This window comes from Mytilus edulis, chromosome 5 (assembly GCF_963676685.1).
Source record: "Mytilus edulis chromosome 5, xbMytEdul2.2, whole genome shotgun sequence".
NCBI classification, from domain to species: domain Eukaryota; kingdom Metazoa; phylum Mollusca; class Bivalvia; order Mytilida; family Mytilidae; genus Mytilus; species Mytilus edulis.
This window is the reverse complement of record NC_092348.1, coordinates 72,517,843-72,535,194: the sequence shown is the minus strand read 5'-3', so window position 1 is coordinate 72,535,194 and position 17,352 is coordinate 72,517,843. Positions and strand designations below refer to the sequence as shown.

The following is a 17,352-nucleotide window of genomic DNA, read 5'->3' as shown; positions in this document are numbered from 1 at the left end:
CTTGATAAATATTAATCATTTTCCAGTGGGTAAACATTTTTTTAATAAAAATGAAAATATTAATCACCTGGAGTGTGTAACATCGGATCTATGGGATATCTAATTAAACTCACACCAGGGTATCTTGTAGGGGTATAAAACCCGAAACATGCCAATCTGCCGACAAAATAACAACAAAATTACAGGATGTTTCGCCATTCCTGTACGTTTATACTCCTTAGTTATGTTTGCGCAGTAACATGCATGAGGTACAGAATGACAAGGCTTCACAATGAATTCAGAAGTAAAACGGCTAAAGAAAATTGGGCTGCTGATATGATGAAAATGGTAAGAATCACAGTGACTGCTCTTTTTAAAATTGAAATATGGCAACTATTTCAACTCTCTTTTTTTCTTACAAAAACCTATTTTAATCTTTTACAGTAGAGGTTAGCTGTTCTTTGATATTCAAAATCTAGTTTTGAGCTTCTCACAATTTTACATTTCGTTTCGGGCTTAGTTCGCAAATTAAATAAACGATATTTTGATTAGTATGAAATAAGTATAATTTTATATGCTATATTTGAATTAATTTTCCGGCTATTCGTTTAGGATTTGAATTTCAAACAATTTTTTGAAAATTCAAATACATGAAATTTTGATTTTCAGAAATGGGATTATACTGCTGCCAATGTTGCTCAAAAATGGGCAGATCAATGCGTATTCAAACACAGTACGAATAAGTATGGAGAAAATCTCTTCGTTACTACAGGTAAGCCGATACTTATGATACCTTAAACCGGTCTTCCATATATGTCAGGAGCCTGTGATTCAGTGGTTGTCGTTTGTTGCTGTGTTGCATTTTTTGTTGTTCGTTCACTTTTTTTGTATATCGATAAGATTAGATTTCTCGTTTGAATTGTTTTACATTCATGATTTTGGGACCTTTTATAGCTGACTATGCGTGAGTGGCTCTGTTCAATGTTGTTGGCCTTACGGTGACCTATAATAGTTACTTTCTTTGTCATTTTGGTCTTTTGTGGAGAGCTGTCTTATTGGCAATGATACCACATCTTCTTTTTTATATTTCTATTCAGTAGTGAAAATATCTAAATTTTAGTGTAAAGCAAAATTATATCCGGGTGAAATTTGATCCGGTGGAAAAAATGTTACAGTATTTGTTATTTTCTTATCCGGGGAAAGTATTTCCCTGTGATATCTTAAAATCCTTTGAAATTGACATATCATTATATCCGATCAAGCCTCTCTGGAGTGGCCTTGATAAGAAACCATAAACTTTCATATCATTTTGACATTTTATTCTGCAGTTTGACAATAAAATTGAGAATGGAAATGGGGAATATGTCAAAGAGACAACAACCCGACCATAGAGAAGACAACATCAGAAGGTCACCAACAGGTCTTCAATGCAGCGAGAAATTCCCGCACCCGGAGGCGTCCTTCAGCTGGCCCCTAAACAAATATATATACTAGTTCAGTGATAATGAACGCAATACTAAACTCCAAATTGTACACAAGAAACTAAAATTAAAAATAATACAAGACTAACAAAGGCCAGAGGCTCCTGACTTGGGATAGGTTCAAATATGCGGCGGGGTTAAACATGTTTATGAGATCTCAACCCTCCTCCTATACCTCTAGCCAATGCAGAAAAGTAAACGCAGAACAGTACGCACATTAAAATTCAGTTCAAGAGAAGTCCGAGTCTGATGTCAGAAGATGTAACCAAAGAAAATAAACAAAATTACAATAATGCATAAAGAACACCAGACTACTAGCAGTTATATTTTATCTATTTATAAGTTTATATATAGATTGCAATGCAAACAGTGAAAAATAATTTGTCTTTCAATCTAATCCAACTTTATCATAAGCACTACCAAACATGGTCATCTTAATTATGCTGTTGGTATAAAATCTTTTAATTTTTTTTTAATTCAAAACTTGCTTTAAACATATAAATGTACGATAGTTCTGTAATTACTTTTCATGGTGATAAGCAAGCATCAGGAGTTAATTTTTTGGTATCCATTTTATTTCAGCACAAGACGTCTATAAGGCTATGGATCAATCTGTTAATTCTTGGTTCAACGAAGTGCGATTCTATAATTACAATTATGATTGCTATTCGGATTCATGCTTTGAAAAAGTTGGACACTATACACAGGTAAAATGTACAAACGGAATGTGAAGAATAATAGTAATGTAGACCAGAATAGGTCCTTGCTATTTAATGACGTTAACATAATATCATTTAGCTATTTAATGACGTTAACATAATATCATTTAGCTATTTAATGACGTTAACATAATATCAAAGTGTTTAAGGGACGACATCAAAAGTTCAATGTAGGATAAAAAAAATCACATAGTTTTTTCACTGACCCCACCTCTTAACTTAATTTTTGGAAAAATTTATTGACCAATATGGATATAAGTAATATCTATTTTGGATAAACAGTACTTACATCAATTTATCTGCCCCCCCCCCCCCCACCCCCCACCCCCCAACAAAAACTATTTGATTTAAGTTTTTGTTTATCCTACATTGATATTTTAGGGTCGTCCATAAGTATACGATACATAATAATCAATACAAATAAAATTGTCTTAACCTTATCAATGTTCAATAATACATGCAAAATTAGACTTTAGAATTGCAAAAATGCATTATAACGCATTGAAATCAAGCACTTCAGAGATGTACGTGAACAGAATTTACTGTATTATAAAGAACTACGGGTACTTTAAAATAATAATAAATCCATAAAATAGTTTCAAATATCAATTAAAATTGTTTCTGTAGATGAATAAAAACAGCCTTGCGTTCTACCTGTTTCTAAGCCTAGTTGTACAAGTAACATTGATATTTCGAGACAATGTATGGTTATTCTATATATAGCCAAAATTCATCGTATATATATATATCAACTTTATCTGATGTATTAGACACCCATTTGGCTATATTTTTTATGCTCGATTGAGAATTTTACAAAAATATTTAAAACACTTAGGATAAATAATTATGTTCGGGAGGTTCGATTCGAATTTGAAGCAAAACTAAATACTTATAGGGTTGCTCGTTTGGTTCGTTTTGCCGTTTTTTTTCGCAAGTGTGTACCTTGTTTAGCGTCCTGTAGTAGCGATAACATTTCAAGTCCAGCTTATCGCATTGTTTCTTTTTTGCCTTGTTCATGTTAGTTGTCATCCTGTTTATGGCTAGACTGTTTAGATTTCTTTATGTCTTGTATTTTACCTTAACTATATAAACCATGTGTTGTTTGTGTGAGTTAGTCTTTGTAATTTTATTTTCTCTATAAAGTCAGATGTTGGTTATGGTAGTGTTATGTTGTAAGGTTCAATATTTTAGTAAAAGGAGTAGGTCCGGTAAGGGCCGATTTTGGCCTCAAATTTCAGGTTCATCTAACGAAAGATTTTGGACACTTTTTAAACACTTAAGTGTCTCTTTTAATTGATTTATATTAGTTTTTGTGAAAGATTTTAATTGATTTAGTCATTAAAAACGCTCCGATTCAAGATTTAATATGAAATATCTCTCAAATATGACAAACGTCACTTTTCAGATGGTTTTTGTTAAAATGAAAAAAACAAATACAACTTACGTTTCAATATTATGAATGAACACGAATGCGGCCACTTTTATTTAAGACGGAAACCGTCTAAAATTTAACTAAAATGCTAGTACCCTATATATGTACGTTGTATTGTCAAAAACGGCCTATATTTATGTAGCAGAAGCATTCTACTTTCCAATAAATAGCTAAAAAATTACAATTTCACAATTTTGTAAACCTGCTATATTTTGGGGCCAAAACGGGTCTTACTGCACCTACTTCTTTCTGTTATCATTGTATACAATACCGGTATATTGTAATTGAAGTTTGGACAGGTAACACGCTCTGATTAAATGAGTCGTTTTATGAACCATGATAGAATTGAGATCTAAAATGAGTATACTATGCGGTATTGGCTTTGCTGAAGGCCGTACTGTGACTTATAGTTGTTAATTTTTTGTGTCATTTGGTCTCTTGTTGAGAAATCATCCCACATCTTCTTTTTTTAAAAGAAACTGTCTTGCTTTCAAAATGATGTTTCAGGGACTGACTTTTTTTTTATTGTTGCCTATTTCATAAACCTTCCTGGTTAATTTAATAAATATATGCTGGTGTGGTTTTATTTCCAACGCTACGCCCTCTACAAAAAATCGAAACACCGAAAGTGAATATTTAGACACCTATACCGGTCATCGTTTGTCTTAAAGGACCATATCAATCTGTCATGTTTCAACTGTTTTAAATAGACTTACGTATCTCAAACGTAATCGAAATTTAGCGTAGTGTTACGAGTTAAGGGAGTTTTGTAGCCAAAGGGCAGCACTATCGGTTCACTACAAATTGTTTTATTGTGAGATTTTTTATATCACACTTTAGTAATACGAAATTACAGAAGTCCGAAAAGTCTTATGTAGTTGAAGAGCAGCTACATATATGTCGATTAAGTGAGCCAATGCCTTTCCAGATGATTTTTATGCCCCATTTATGGAAATTGTGATTTTTGGTCCGTCTGTCTGTCTGTCCCGCTTGAGGGTCAAATTTTTGGTCGAGATAGTTTTTGATGAAGTTGAGGTTCAATAAACTTGAAATTTAGTACACATGTTTCCTATAGTATGATTTTTCTTATGAGAATGCCAAATAAGGGGTTTTACCCCATTTTCACGGTCCACTGACCATAGAAAATGATAGTTAGAATTGACCTTGCTTTAATTGAAATTACACTTTGTCGTACATATATCATGTATATACATGTAGTATGAAAACAACTTGTTATAAATGTCGTTCGTCCGAAGCTCTTTTCTGGATTTAACTCCATCAGGAACGCTCAATGCCAAATATTTAAATCCAAAAATGAATCAGAACCTAACAGTTGAAGAGCTGTACGTACCTAAGGTGGTCATATTTATCTACGGTCAATTATGCCTAAAGGAGTTGAAAACTTAGTTCTAAATAATTTCAAAATTTCAACGGGCAGTTTTAGAAAGGTTTGTTATTAATCATGTCTGTACCGAATTACTGACTACTTCGATGATACCCTCGGGAACTGATAGTCCACTAGATAAGGTATCTGAAGCAAATTATCAAACTTGCATATTTGCATATATTGTTAAAATGATGTTATTAATAAGATCCTAAGCAAAATTCTAAACACATCTTTTTGTGCCCTTTTCCTCGGGTCTGAACATGTCTCAGTCCTACTTGTGTTAAGGTTGACATCGTGTTTTGGATGGTATTCATTGTAGTTCTAGAGGTTCTAGTGTTATAGTCCTAAACATTTTAATTATAAAACACATTTAAAAGGGTTTATATATACTACATTCGTTCATTTAATGTGCTTACATTGAAATGTTTTAAGACATAGACGCGCGTCTGCATGCGTAAATATAGCAATCCTGGTCTCTATGATGAGTTTATTTACAACCACTGGGTCGATGCCACTGCTTGTAGAGTTTCAATTCTCAAAGGGTATCACCATCCAAGTAGTCAGCACTTCTGTGTTGACCTGAGTTATCATTGATATGTATATTAGTTTAAATCTATGATGAGTTCATTTAGAAGTAAGTAAGTGATTTGTAAACAAGATTTAAAAGTGTATTTATCGACTGTCTTAGATCAACTTTATTTTTCTATATGGCTCTTCTTCGATTTGAAGCAAATTATGAAACTAATTTTTATTATACATTACAGCTTGTTTGGGCCAAAACTTCTCTATTAGGATGTGGAATAAGAAAATGTAATAAAGTGATTGGAACCGTAATGTCAAACGCATACCTTGTAGTATGTAACTATTCTCCAGCGTAAGTACATATGTACTAAGTTAACTTATTACGTAATGTCGCCTACAAACTCTCGGAACTAATTTTCATGGATTGCATGATCAGGAAAAAACTTAAGCATTCGAATTTAATCTAATAACTATGTATTTGCATTGCAAATTCTAACGACCTAAAATTGCTGAACCGGTTTACAAGGTAAAACATTGCAGAAGTACATGTCACACTACCATGAAGCATTATTCCAATTATCTTACTTCTAAATACTGTGTGCTCAGATGAAAAACGGCAAATACTCTTTTTAAAACGTATAGGTTTGATCCGGACAAAGTTCGAACCACAACACAAATCACTCGAGTTGACATGCTATAAACAATTAAAATGCAGAATATACTATTAAATTGTAACAATAAAGTGTGCAACACCAAATGTACGTGGCATATTTTTGTTCGAAATGATTTTATTTCTATTGAGGCCGGGGGTGAAGAGCATGAACTTTTTGTAAACAGCTCTTTAACAAATCAAATCTTCAATATCTATAAGCGGAGTTTTATGCAAGGAAAAAAGTGTTGATTTCAATTTAGCAAATTGACCAACAAAACACCATGATAACTTTACTATTTATTTTGTCATTGCTATTAACTAGCATTTTTCAAAATAACTTTTTCGTTTACATGTATTAATATGAGTAAGAAAAATTGTCTCAGAAAAAAGTCAATGTTTATAAAAGAAAGTATATTGAGTTAATCACGATAAATTCAAATTGATTGACGCTAATCTTTAAATGCAATTTCAAATTGAAAAAATAAAAAAAAATAACATAAAAAATATTTTCTTTTTCAGTGGAAACATCATGAAAAACAAGATTCTCAATAAACCTTATACAAAGGGTAAACCTTGTTCCAAATGTCCTGGTTATTGCACTTCGGATTCACTTTGCAGTAAGTCATCAATAAAATATATTTTTTATACCAATATATACAATTTGAAATACCGGAACAGCTGGAATGGGGTAAAATAGGGAGGAATATTGTGTAAAGTCTAAGTTTCGTTTATGCTGAATTCATGCGTATATGTTAAAAAGGAAAAAGATAATAAGTCTTCATTTTGAAATCTAAGAAACCGACATGCATCGGTTGTTTAGTCTTAGATGCATGATTTTTTTATTAGTTGTTAATGGCTTTGAACTAGCTTTCAGATAACTGCGAGTAATCTCAGATCTTTTCCCAATGTCTTTCTGTTGTCGGGATGTGCAAGTACCCGGCCACGTCCACTTGTATTTTTGTCCATCTGATGAGTTAAGCCTTTTTCAACTGATTTTTATACTTCGTTTTTATGCTGTACTGTTATACCACTGTCCCAAGTTAGGGTATGGGTTGGGATCCCGCTAACATGTTAAATACCCCGCCACATTATTTATATATGTGCCTGTCCCAAGTCAGGAGCCTGTAATTCAGTGGTTGTCGTTTGTTTATGTGTTACATATTTGTTTTTCGTTCATTTTTTTATACAAATAAGGCCGCTAGTTTTCTCGTTTAAATTGTTTTACATTGTCTTATCAGGGCCTTTTATATCTGACTATGCGGTATGGGCTTTGCTCGTTGTTGAAGGCCGTACGGTGACCTATAGTTGTTAATGTCTGTGTCATTTTGGTCTCTTGTGGTTAGTTGTTTCATTGGCAATGATACCACATCTTCTTTTTTTATATATATACATGTATAAATTAGAATGATTACACACAAAGTAGTTTAACAAAAAGAATATTTATATTGTATTAACCTTTTGCGTATGTAGTTACAGTAACACAAGTAGTAAGAGAATCACAGCCTTCTACTAATCGGTTTGGAAGGGGCTGCTTTTTCTAAATATGGTCTTACTGTAGCCTCCATATCATTTTTAAGAATACTTTATAAAAGATATACTTGAAGTGCTTTTGCGTAAGTGTATCTATCATATGTCGAAATCTATCTATCATATGAAGAGTGCATTCATTTTATTTTATCATGTGCAAGGCATAAGGTTTGACAGCTAAGTACTGTTTGTTGTCAACGAATCTAGAAATAAATCTGTATAAAATCGAAATTGTTAAATGAACTACATGCCGGACGATCTTGTAGAATTATCCCGCAGGATCAGGAATGATATAGATATATAACTCTAATATTGACAAATAATTGTGTATTTCAAATAATAAAGTTACTATAATTTAATACTCTTTCTAGGAAAGATTCCAGCAAAAAGGACACTATATGATCTTCTGTCAAGAATTACAGATACAAAAAGTGACTGGAATGTAGAAAACGAAGAGGATTTAGAAGATCAACGTAAAGAGAGACGAAATGAAGAAAAAGAAGAGGATTAAGAAGATCAACGTAAAGAGAGACGAAATGAATAAAAAGAAGAGGATTAAAAAGATCAACGTAGAGAGACGAAATGAAGAAAAAGAAGAGGATTTAGGAGATCAATACAAAGACTAACTTTATTTTGATTTGTTTTTACATTTTCAATATTTTTTTTAAGTATCCATAATTTTAAAAGTGAAACATTAGTATGCAATTTTTATATTTATATTATTTTTAATTATATATGTTTATAGAAAAAAAATAAGATGTGTTTATAATTTCTACATAGACCTAGAAACTGACAAAAAACCGGATATTTAGTGTAAGAAAAATTGTTGCACAAAGAAAAAACTATGAATAGATATAGGAAGAAGTGGCATGAGTGCCAATGAGACAACTCTCCGTCAAAGTAACAATTTATAAAAGTAAACCATTGTCAAGTTACGGCCTTCAAAACCATAAGGTTTTTGTATCTCTCACACACAAAATAATTGATCTGAAAGTTTTTGACCTGAAATCAATAAACCATCCAAGCTTAACGCATTGGTCAAACAGAAAGAAAATCGAATGCGCATAAGTATAAACGATCTGGAAGTAAGTGTAGTCAATTCAAAATTCGTGACGCCGTTATAAGGGAGCGAAACTACTGATCAGATAGTATTTAGAATGTAACAGAATGATGCATCTCCTGCTGTGCATTTTTTACCCATTATTTGAATCAAACGTCATAAGATACGATACCTTGTAAATGAATATAGACTTGTGCCTTTGGTGTGATCATTGAAGCCTATTAAATTGAGTAAACTGCCTCCAAATATTGCTGTAGCGTAAATGTTGTGGGTTCAATCCTTTTCTTTAGCCGGATGAAATCAAATAAAAGTACCTAAAAGAACTAGTGTTTTCACCTACTCCACTTAGCACGCATCATTTAAATGAAGAAGCAAAAATAATGGCCGGCTTGTTCTTAGCAAAAAATGTCTATATGGGTTGATTTGTCTTTCTACAAATTTGAGATCTTTGACTAAGAATGTACATTTGGAATATTGGATGAATGACTGTATGAAGAAATAAAAAAAACGTGTTATTTTAAAGGGTACACTGTAGCACCGTTAAAGTCAACAATTCCTCTAAAGTCCACAACACCGCTAAAGTCCACAACAAATTGCCGCTAAAGTCCACAACGCCGCTAAAGCCACAGGCACTTGTCTTAGATTTTTTCCCCTATATACCTTAATATAACACAAGGTTCTTAACTAAATTTTTTGAAAAATGACACCCAGTCCCGAATTCCCGTTATTTTTCGATTTCTCGGTTGTCAGAACTACTTAAACTTATTATGCCGTTAATTTAAATTGATTTATCTACACAATGGTATATGACACGACTATCATTGTTGTCGGGATCATTAGTAGCAGGCCTCAGAAGTCGGTCAACGGGATTTTTTTGCATACGTCTCAAGACTTGGCAACACCCAGTCCGCATGTAATTTTATACTGGTTTCTCATTGGTCAATCGTCTGGCTAAAAATAAATGTGGGAAATTTTGGTCAATTAATAACTCAACATTAGTGTCGTTGTGTACACGTCTGTTTCATAACAAAATGAATGTCAAACAGCTTATAGCATTGAATGAGGTCAAAAATGGTCATAACCTTTTGCTTCTGGAGCAAAGTGGAACGGGGAAGAGCCATTTGGTCTGTACTATAGAACAAGAACTAAAAAAAGTGGGAAAACCGTCGCAGGCACAGGAACAACGGGAGTGGCTTCCTTGAATATAGGTGGGATTACTGTCCATTCCTGATCCGGTATAGCAGATGGTCATTTTTCTAACGATAAACTCTTACAAAAATTGACTATTGATGAACATTTTCAAAAGTTCAAATTGAACATCAGGCAAACAGATGTTTTGATTCTAGATGAAATATCAATGCTTTCTGCTTAAATGTTTAATCAGATTGAATTTATATGTAGAAAAATCAGAGATAGTGATCTTTATGTTGGAGGTATACAAATAATTAGGTCAGGAGATTTTTTCAGCTCCCCCCAGTTCCAGATTTACTTTTGGAGTTATCTCAATATCTTATGTAAAGTCCAGAGAGAGTCTGAATGATGTCAATAAAATGGGAACATCTGAGTTCTAAAATTAGAAACTCTTGACACATTTGACAGACCTCAAATAACACTTATTTGAGTTTGTATCACATAATCTTTAAAGAATTTACAATAAAGATAATAATTCATATTCAGAGGGAAGCTGACAGTTTTTATTTTAATATTTTTTTATAAAATTCAATCACTGCGGGCTGGGTGTTGCCAAGTCTTGAGACGTATGCAAAAAAAATCCCGTTGACCGACTTCTGAGGCCTGCTTTTAATGATCCCGACGACATTGATAGTCGTGTCATATACCATTGTGTAGATAAATCAATTTAGATTTACGGCATAATAAGTTTAAGTCAGTTTGACAACCGAGAAATCGAAAAATAACGGGAATTCGGGACTGGGTGTCATTTTTCAAAAAAAATAGGTAAGTATTTTGTGTTATTTAAGGTATATAGGAAATTTTTTTCCTGAGACAAGTGCTTGTGGCTTAAGTCCACAAACTTTCCGCTAAAGTCCACAAACTTTCCGCTAAAGTCCACAAACTTTCCGCTAAAGTCCACAAAATGACCTCCGCTAAAGTCCACAAGAAAACTCCGTTAAAGTCCACAATAACAAGTTCCGCTAAAGTCCACAAAAAAGCACCGTTAAAGTCCAAACAATTTTTTTTATGTTATTTCAAATAGGCAGAAAAAAACCATTATAGTCATTCCTTATAATATTTAAATATCAATTCCATACAAAACCAAAGCAAATCATGAAAAAATTTGATGACTTCACGGTTGAATGAATAAATTATGTTTATGAGCTGATAGACAAAACACTGTCAGCCAATCAGAAGACACGTTACGCAGGGGCGGATCCAGCCATTTTTAAAAGGGGGGGAGGGGTTCCAGAACTCAATAATTTGAAAACTTGGGGGATCCAACACATTCAATTAGCTATATTCGGGAAAATCATTTAATGTCTAAGCAGTGTCAAATTGTCCTTGCAGCAACTTACAACATTGTTTTCAGGTCCTTCCGGTGAAATATAAATGCACGACATACAAATCATGTAACCTCAAATCAAGAACAAATTCCCTTATGTAACAATAAAGACAATTACGTTTATGTGCAAATTTCGTAAGCTGAGTCAGTGATTTCCTGATTGTAGATTTCAACTTGAACATGTAAAATATAAGATTTGTAATACACAACATGAAATTCAATGACAACTTCAGCAAGCATATACACTACATAATACAAACGTTGGAGTTTTAATGATATCAGATATATGGCAGAAAGTTTAAACAATATTACTTTTTTAATTTTCATTTTACATGTTTTAACAGAAGAACTGAATGAGCCACGAAATCAATAATATCGTGTTGAATGTAAAATTTTCAATTTGTATTTGGTATCTATCATATTCTTATGCTTTATTTATGTTCAAAATACATTTCTCAAACATCCTTCGTGTATTCTTTGAAATAAAAAGTTGGCAGATCTCCCCTACATCGATTTTTAAATCTTGATGATGAACATTCATCAAAACTAGCCCTGACAGGCGTTCTTCGCCCATAGTGTTACGTAAGTATGTTTTTGTTCTCCTGAGAGTTGAAAATGACCGCTCGGCTTCACAAGACGATATGGGCAAGGTGCATGCTACTGTAAGAAGACGTTTCACATTAGGAATACGTCTTCATCTATTGTTTTCAAATACTCATGAAGACTTTCCGGGTAGTCACACACATTCTTGCCCTACCATAATCTCTTCCACAACAATATCTCAGCTCTAAGTGAAGATGGTGTAAGTAAATCGTCCTCCAAAAGCAGAAGGCTTGTGACTAAATCATCTGCACTTTCTAGCTGAGTAATGTGTACTGGAAGCAACTCAAATAATGTAGTACCTTTCCGATCATCCGTCTGAAATCTTACTGCTATTTCGGTTTTTAAAATATTCCTCTGTATTGTCACTTTCGGCATTTGCTCTATGACTCTGTCGACCTGTTATTCTAGGTCTTGTAATTTCGGTACCAATATGCTCTGCGATCTTTTCAGAATCTTGAAGATTAGTTGTTTCATGCTTCCATTTATGAAATTTTCCCGTAAAAGGTGTGAAAGTTATATGAAGTTAAAATAAACAATACAGAACTTGCTTTTTTACTATTTTTATGAAGTTTTGATTCTTTGTTGTTAATTGATTTGTTTATTCCAAATCTCATTTTAAACATATTCTTCAGTTAGTGGTTTTGGACATTTTTCTCTAAAACAAAGGACAATTAGATCCCAAACCAACATAATGAAAACAACATGAAACAAACCAAAAAGAGTTGCAAAAGATAACAAAGGTATATTCAAACTGATCAGATGAAAACTAACTGACCATGCTATTTCAAAAGACTAAAACGTCGAAAAGACAAACATTACATATAAGACAACACAGAAATATAAAGACAAGGCAATACGAACCCCTCGTTAAACCGGGGAGGAGATCATGTGGTCAAGAACTGTAAGTAATTCCTGTTCAACATGTGGCGACTATCGTGTTGCTCATGTAAGTAATATGTACCATAATGTATTAAAATGTATCATAATGTATTAAAATGTATCATACAATTTCGTAGATTTATGACTATTGATCGTGTTACTAGCCTAGCTAGGTTGTGTTCAATATCCTAGCGGCTACATAGGGCTGTGTAGATTTATGACTAGCTGGGCCGCGTTCAATATCGTAGCTGCTACGTAGTGCTACGTAGATTTTGACTATTGATCGTGTTACTAGCCTAGCTAGGTTGCGTTCAATATCCTAGCGGCTACATAGGGCTGTGTAGATTTATGACTAGCTGGGCCGCGTTCAATATCGTAGCTGCTACGTAGTGCTACGTAGATTTTGACTATTGATTTTTTATAGTTCCATTTAGTGTGCCAAAAAATATGAAAACTTGACGTTCGTGAGGTCACATACCAAATAATGACATCATTCAATAAATTGCGTCACGCCCGAATGACCGTTCTATTGGACCTATTTTGAGGAAAATTTTGTCTTAAGCAAACAAACAAAAAACTGACTTTATGTAAAAAAAAAATTAAAAACTTAGGGGTGTGATAAAGGGTGCGCATCAAAGTTGCGCGATATGGATTAAACAGCAGGCTATTTATCAAATATGCAAAACTGCTGTATTTCCTACTAAACATATGATAAATGTGTGTATTTGTTATTTCCAAGTACAGAAATATCGTTATTATTGTATTAATATATAAGAGAGTTTATATGAGTTGTCCGAAGTTATTTCTAGTATTTAATATATTAAATGAGTAATTAACGTACGTTTTACTTTATGTTATTAGTTGAACCGATAACGTCATATATGGCGCAACTTTGTCATGTATTGTTCAGAACGTTACCGTTGGGTCAATATTTTAAGCGTGAACCCAAAAGTGTTCATTTCTAAAAGTTCTTAAATGGAAGAATTAGTACGTCTAGATTTGTTTATTCATAAGATTGTATTATTATAAGCATTTTGAGTCGAGGACTCCTATATTTTATGTAAGCGTTTTACGTTATGTTTTTCTTCCTGCTTAGAATATTTATTTCCGGTAATTTGAATTAAATACCAGTGTAACGTCACGTTCGTCAGTCTTTGCTGTGTTTACATTTGGCTTGCAGCAAGGCTCATCCCGGGGTTCCTAGAGGTAAGAAGCAGCGCATTAGCTGTATGCCTCGAATTTTATATTACAAGTAAGGGTTATAATTTAGAGGTAAGAAGCAGCGCAGATAGCTGTATGCCTTGCATTTTATTTATATTGTCATTGTAATATTTAAGATAATCCCGTTTGGTCAGTAAGAAAATACGAGTAAGACTATTATTTTAGTAGCTCCGCCCCGTATGTAAATTATATATCATTGTTGGAATATTGTACTTGTATGGAAATATATCGGCTGGTCTAGAAGTTTAATAAAAATATCATTTTTTTCTATTGACTATTTATTCACGCTACCAATGATGAGAGACAACAGACAACAGAATTGACGTCCGTATTTCTTTATTACTCCGTGTATTTACTAGTTTTATGAGATATTCGTATTTGCTGGCTTTAATAACTATACCAAAACATAGCAAGAAGCAGAAATTACGACAAATAATATAAGGAAAGCAGATTAATTCAACATAAAAAGAGATATCTTATAACGTTTATTAGATATAATTATTATTAAGGTTTTCAGATGTCTTATCGATATCTTTTCAAATTTAAAACATTATGTCTTCTAAACGTAATCAGATCTCATAAACATTTATTCTATTTAAAAGTAACTTCAACTAAATAAGAAATCTAATAAACTAAATAAGACATCTTATAAACCAAAAAATATACCTGAAAAGCTAATAGAGATATCTTACAAATGAAATAGACCTCTGATTGACTAGTTAGGATGTCTAAAAAAAATAATAAAATGAGTGATCATAGAAAAAACAAAGAATATGGGGTAACCATCCATGAAAGAAAAAAAAGTACTTACACAGCCCAAAAAAAAACACAAAAAGTAAAGGAACAGCGCTTTAATTGCATTTTTCATATGTTTAGTAGTAAATACAGTAGTTTTGCATGTTTGATAAATAGCCTGCTGTTTAATCCATATCGCGCAACTTTGATGCGCACCCTTTATCGCATACCCTTTATCACACCCTTACCCTTTATCGCATACCCTTTATCACACCTTTACCCTTTATCACACCCCTACTTTTTTTTTTTACACAGTCCGTTTTTAATTATGTAAGAAATAATTTTCCTCAAAATAGGTAGGGTCATTCGGGCGTGACGCAATTTATTGAATGACGTCATTGTTTGGTATGAACATGTGACGTCACGAACGTCAATTTTTCATAATTTTTTGCACATTAAATGCAACTGTAAAAAATACAAACAACACAAAAAAATACAAAAAAATACAACAATAACCAAATATTTTTAAAACAACAGCACGCAAATTGTAAGGTAACCCAGGTGCTTTGGAGAAGTAATTGAGCAGTTCTTTTAAGGTAGATGGGGTGTCTAAATTATAATCCATAGAATCTTTTAATAATTTGCCAAAATGTAGTTCATATCCTGCTTGTTTAAAAACATTAATAAAAAGAATGGGTCACCGGACTTATTTTCACACTACAGGTTGTGCAAAATTGTAAAGATTTTGTATAGATTATGCATGGAAAACTAATTTTTCCGCCATAAGACGCAAACCACACCATAGAATTTTTAGATAAAATTTGAGATAGCTCCAATATTATGCTTTCAGATAAGAAAAAGAAAAAATGGGGTCACTGGACTCGTTTTCTTGCTACGTGTAAAAATGGGTAAATTCCTAACACATTCTATTGTAAAAGTAACACTATCTGAATTATCTGCCCTTGCATTTGAGTTGCCTCCCCTTATTTGACAAAGTTTGGAAAAAATGAATCAAACAAAAGAATTCTTATTTTTGTAAAATACAATCATAAATATGATCAAACATGGCATTTTCCATATTAGAATGAAAATTCTTACACATGAATTACCTACTACTATAAAAATTTGCACATTTCATCAAAGATCTAGACCATGTTTTCTAGTATTTCAAAATCCAAAATGGAGGAAGACACCCTATCTACCTTAAGGGTTTTTAAAATAAGACAAAAGTAGAACTGAAGGTAACCCAGTGAACAGTTCATATAATATAACTCTCCTGTTGAAATATATGATAAAGCGTATAAAACATGGCAAAATCCGTATCACATGCCGTATCACCCTCGACCAATATCATCCCTCGGGCCTAAAGGCCCTTGGGCTGATATTGGTGTCTCGGGATGATACGACATATGATACGGATTTTGTCATGTACTATTTTCTATGTATATCTTTTGATATATGACACAAGTTAAAAAGATATCTCATGAAGTAAACAATATCATATCCTATATACTTTTAAAGATATCTCATACACTATGCCCTATATCTCACAACGTATTTGGATAAAATATATCTTCAGCAGATATAAGATATCGTTCAAACTGTATCAGCTATAAGTTATAAAATCTAGTTTCAAAGATATCTTTTAAAGTTAAACAATTATATAATACAGTATGTCAGATATCTTAATAACTTCAAATTAAACATCTAAGATAAGATATAACTTGATAAGTTTAATATCTCATTAACTTAATAACATATCTTGAAGTTGACTACTGCAACTAGTTGTGTTTATTTCCTAAATATAGTAACACAGCTATATTTTGTGCAATGTCAATTTCATCATGGAACTCTTTTTCGTAAACGGCACAAAACTAGTTGCTCAGCCTCATACAGAAATGTTTATATTTTTCTGACATTGACCTAATATTGTATATATATGCATGCATCATACGCTGTCACGATATCCCAAAACTGGAAATTTGTAGATGTGAACTTTTGGTTATCATAGAATTAAAATGATTTAATTCTAAGTTTATTTGATCTTTGCAAAATACATTATATGTTATTATCGCTATTTTACGAAATTTTTCTTTGGTCTTGCTGACTGATAATTTCCCTTCTCAGCGGAGTCGAGTGATATGAAAAATGAACTCTAGAAACTGAGGGAACAAGTGTTATCCATGAAATTACAACGTCGTCATAGGTTAAATAGCGATAAACAGATTACCATTTCTCATCTCAACTCGATTGTTTTTCTCACTTTCGCCATACCGGCTCAAACGAGAAAATCAATCTCTTTGAGATAACCAACGATAATCTACAATAAAAGTTTGTACAAATAAACTTTCAAAATATGATCGAATCAATTTCTGAATTAATGATCAACCTTTCTTCCTCTTGTATGTTTGAGTTTTAATATTTTTGTTTTTAAATTCAGATAATAGTTGAACATGCTGAAATTAAACAATTTGTCTAATTTGATAATTTGACGATTTAATCACATAATTATTTATTTAATATTATTAAAACGTTATAGATAATCATTTGCAATATGTTACATAGAAATATTTTATTTTTATATCTTTAGTCATACGTAGCATTATATTTGTACGAAATGCTCTTCTTTCTCAGGGA

At 32.5% G+C, this 17,352-nt stretch overlaps 1 protein-coding gene across 1 annotated transcript; it reads left to right on the top strand.

Annotated features, from left to right (window-relative positions):
- The first annotated feature begins 181 nt into the window (after nt 1-181).
- On the top strand, nt 182-8,455 carry LOC139522505 (peptidase inhibitor 16-like). Its single transcript, XM_071315998.1, has 6 exons — nt 182-327; nt 649-751; nt 2,043-2,167; nt 5,763-5,872; nt 6,692-6,789; nt 8,071-8,455. The coding sequence occupies exons 1-6, from the start codon at nt 187-189 to the stop codon at nt 8,208-8,210; spliced, it is 717 nt and encodes a 238-aa protein (XP_071172099.1). The 5' UTR covers nt 182-186; the 3' UTR covers nt 8,211-8,455.
- The last annotated feature ends 8,897 nt before the right edge of the window (nt 8,456-17,352 follow it).

What these genes read in the sequence shown, in the direction of transcription:
- LOC139522505 (XM_071315998.1), top strand. Translation starts at nt 187, where the DNA reads ATGTTTCGCCATTCCTGTACGTTTATACTCCTTAGTTATGTTTGCGCA. An exon ending in AAGTTGGACACTATACACAG is followed by an intron (nt 2,168 to 5,762) that starts GTAAAATGTACA and finishes TATACATTACAG; the next exon opens with CTTGTTTGGGCCAAAACTTC. An exon ending in GTATGTAACTATTCTCCAGC is followed by an intron (nt 5,873 to 6,691) that starts GTAAGTACATAT and finishes TTTCTTTTTCAG; the next exon opens with TGGAAACATCATGAAAAACA.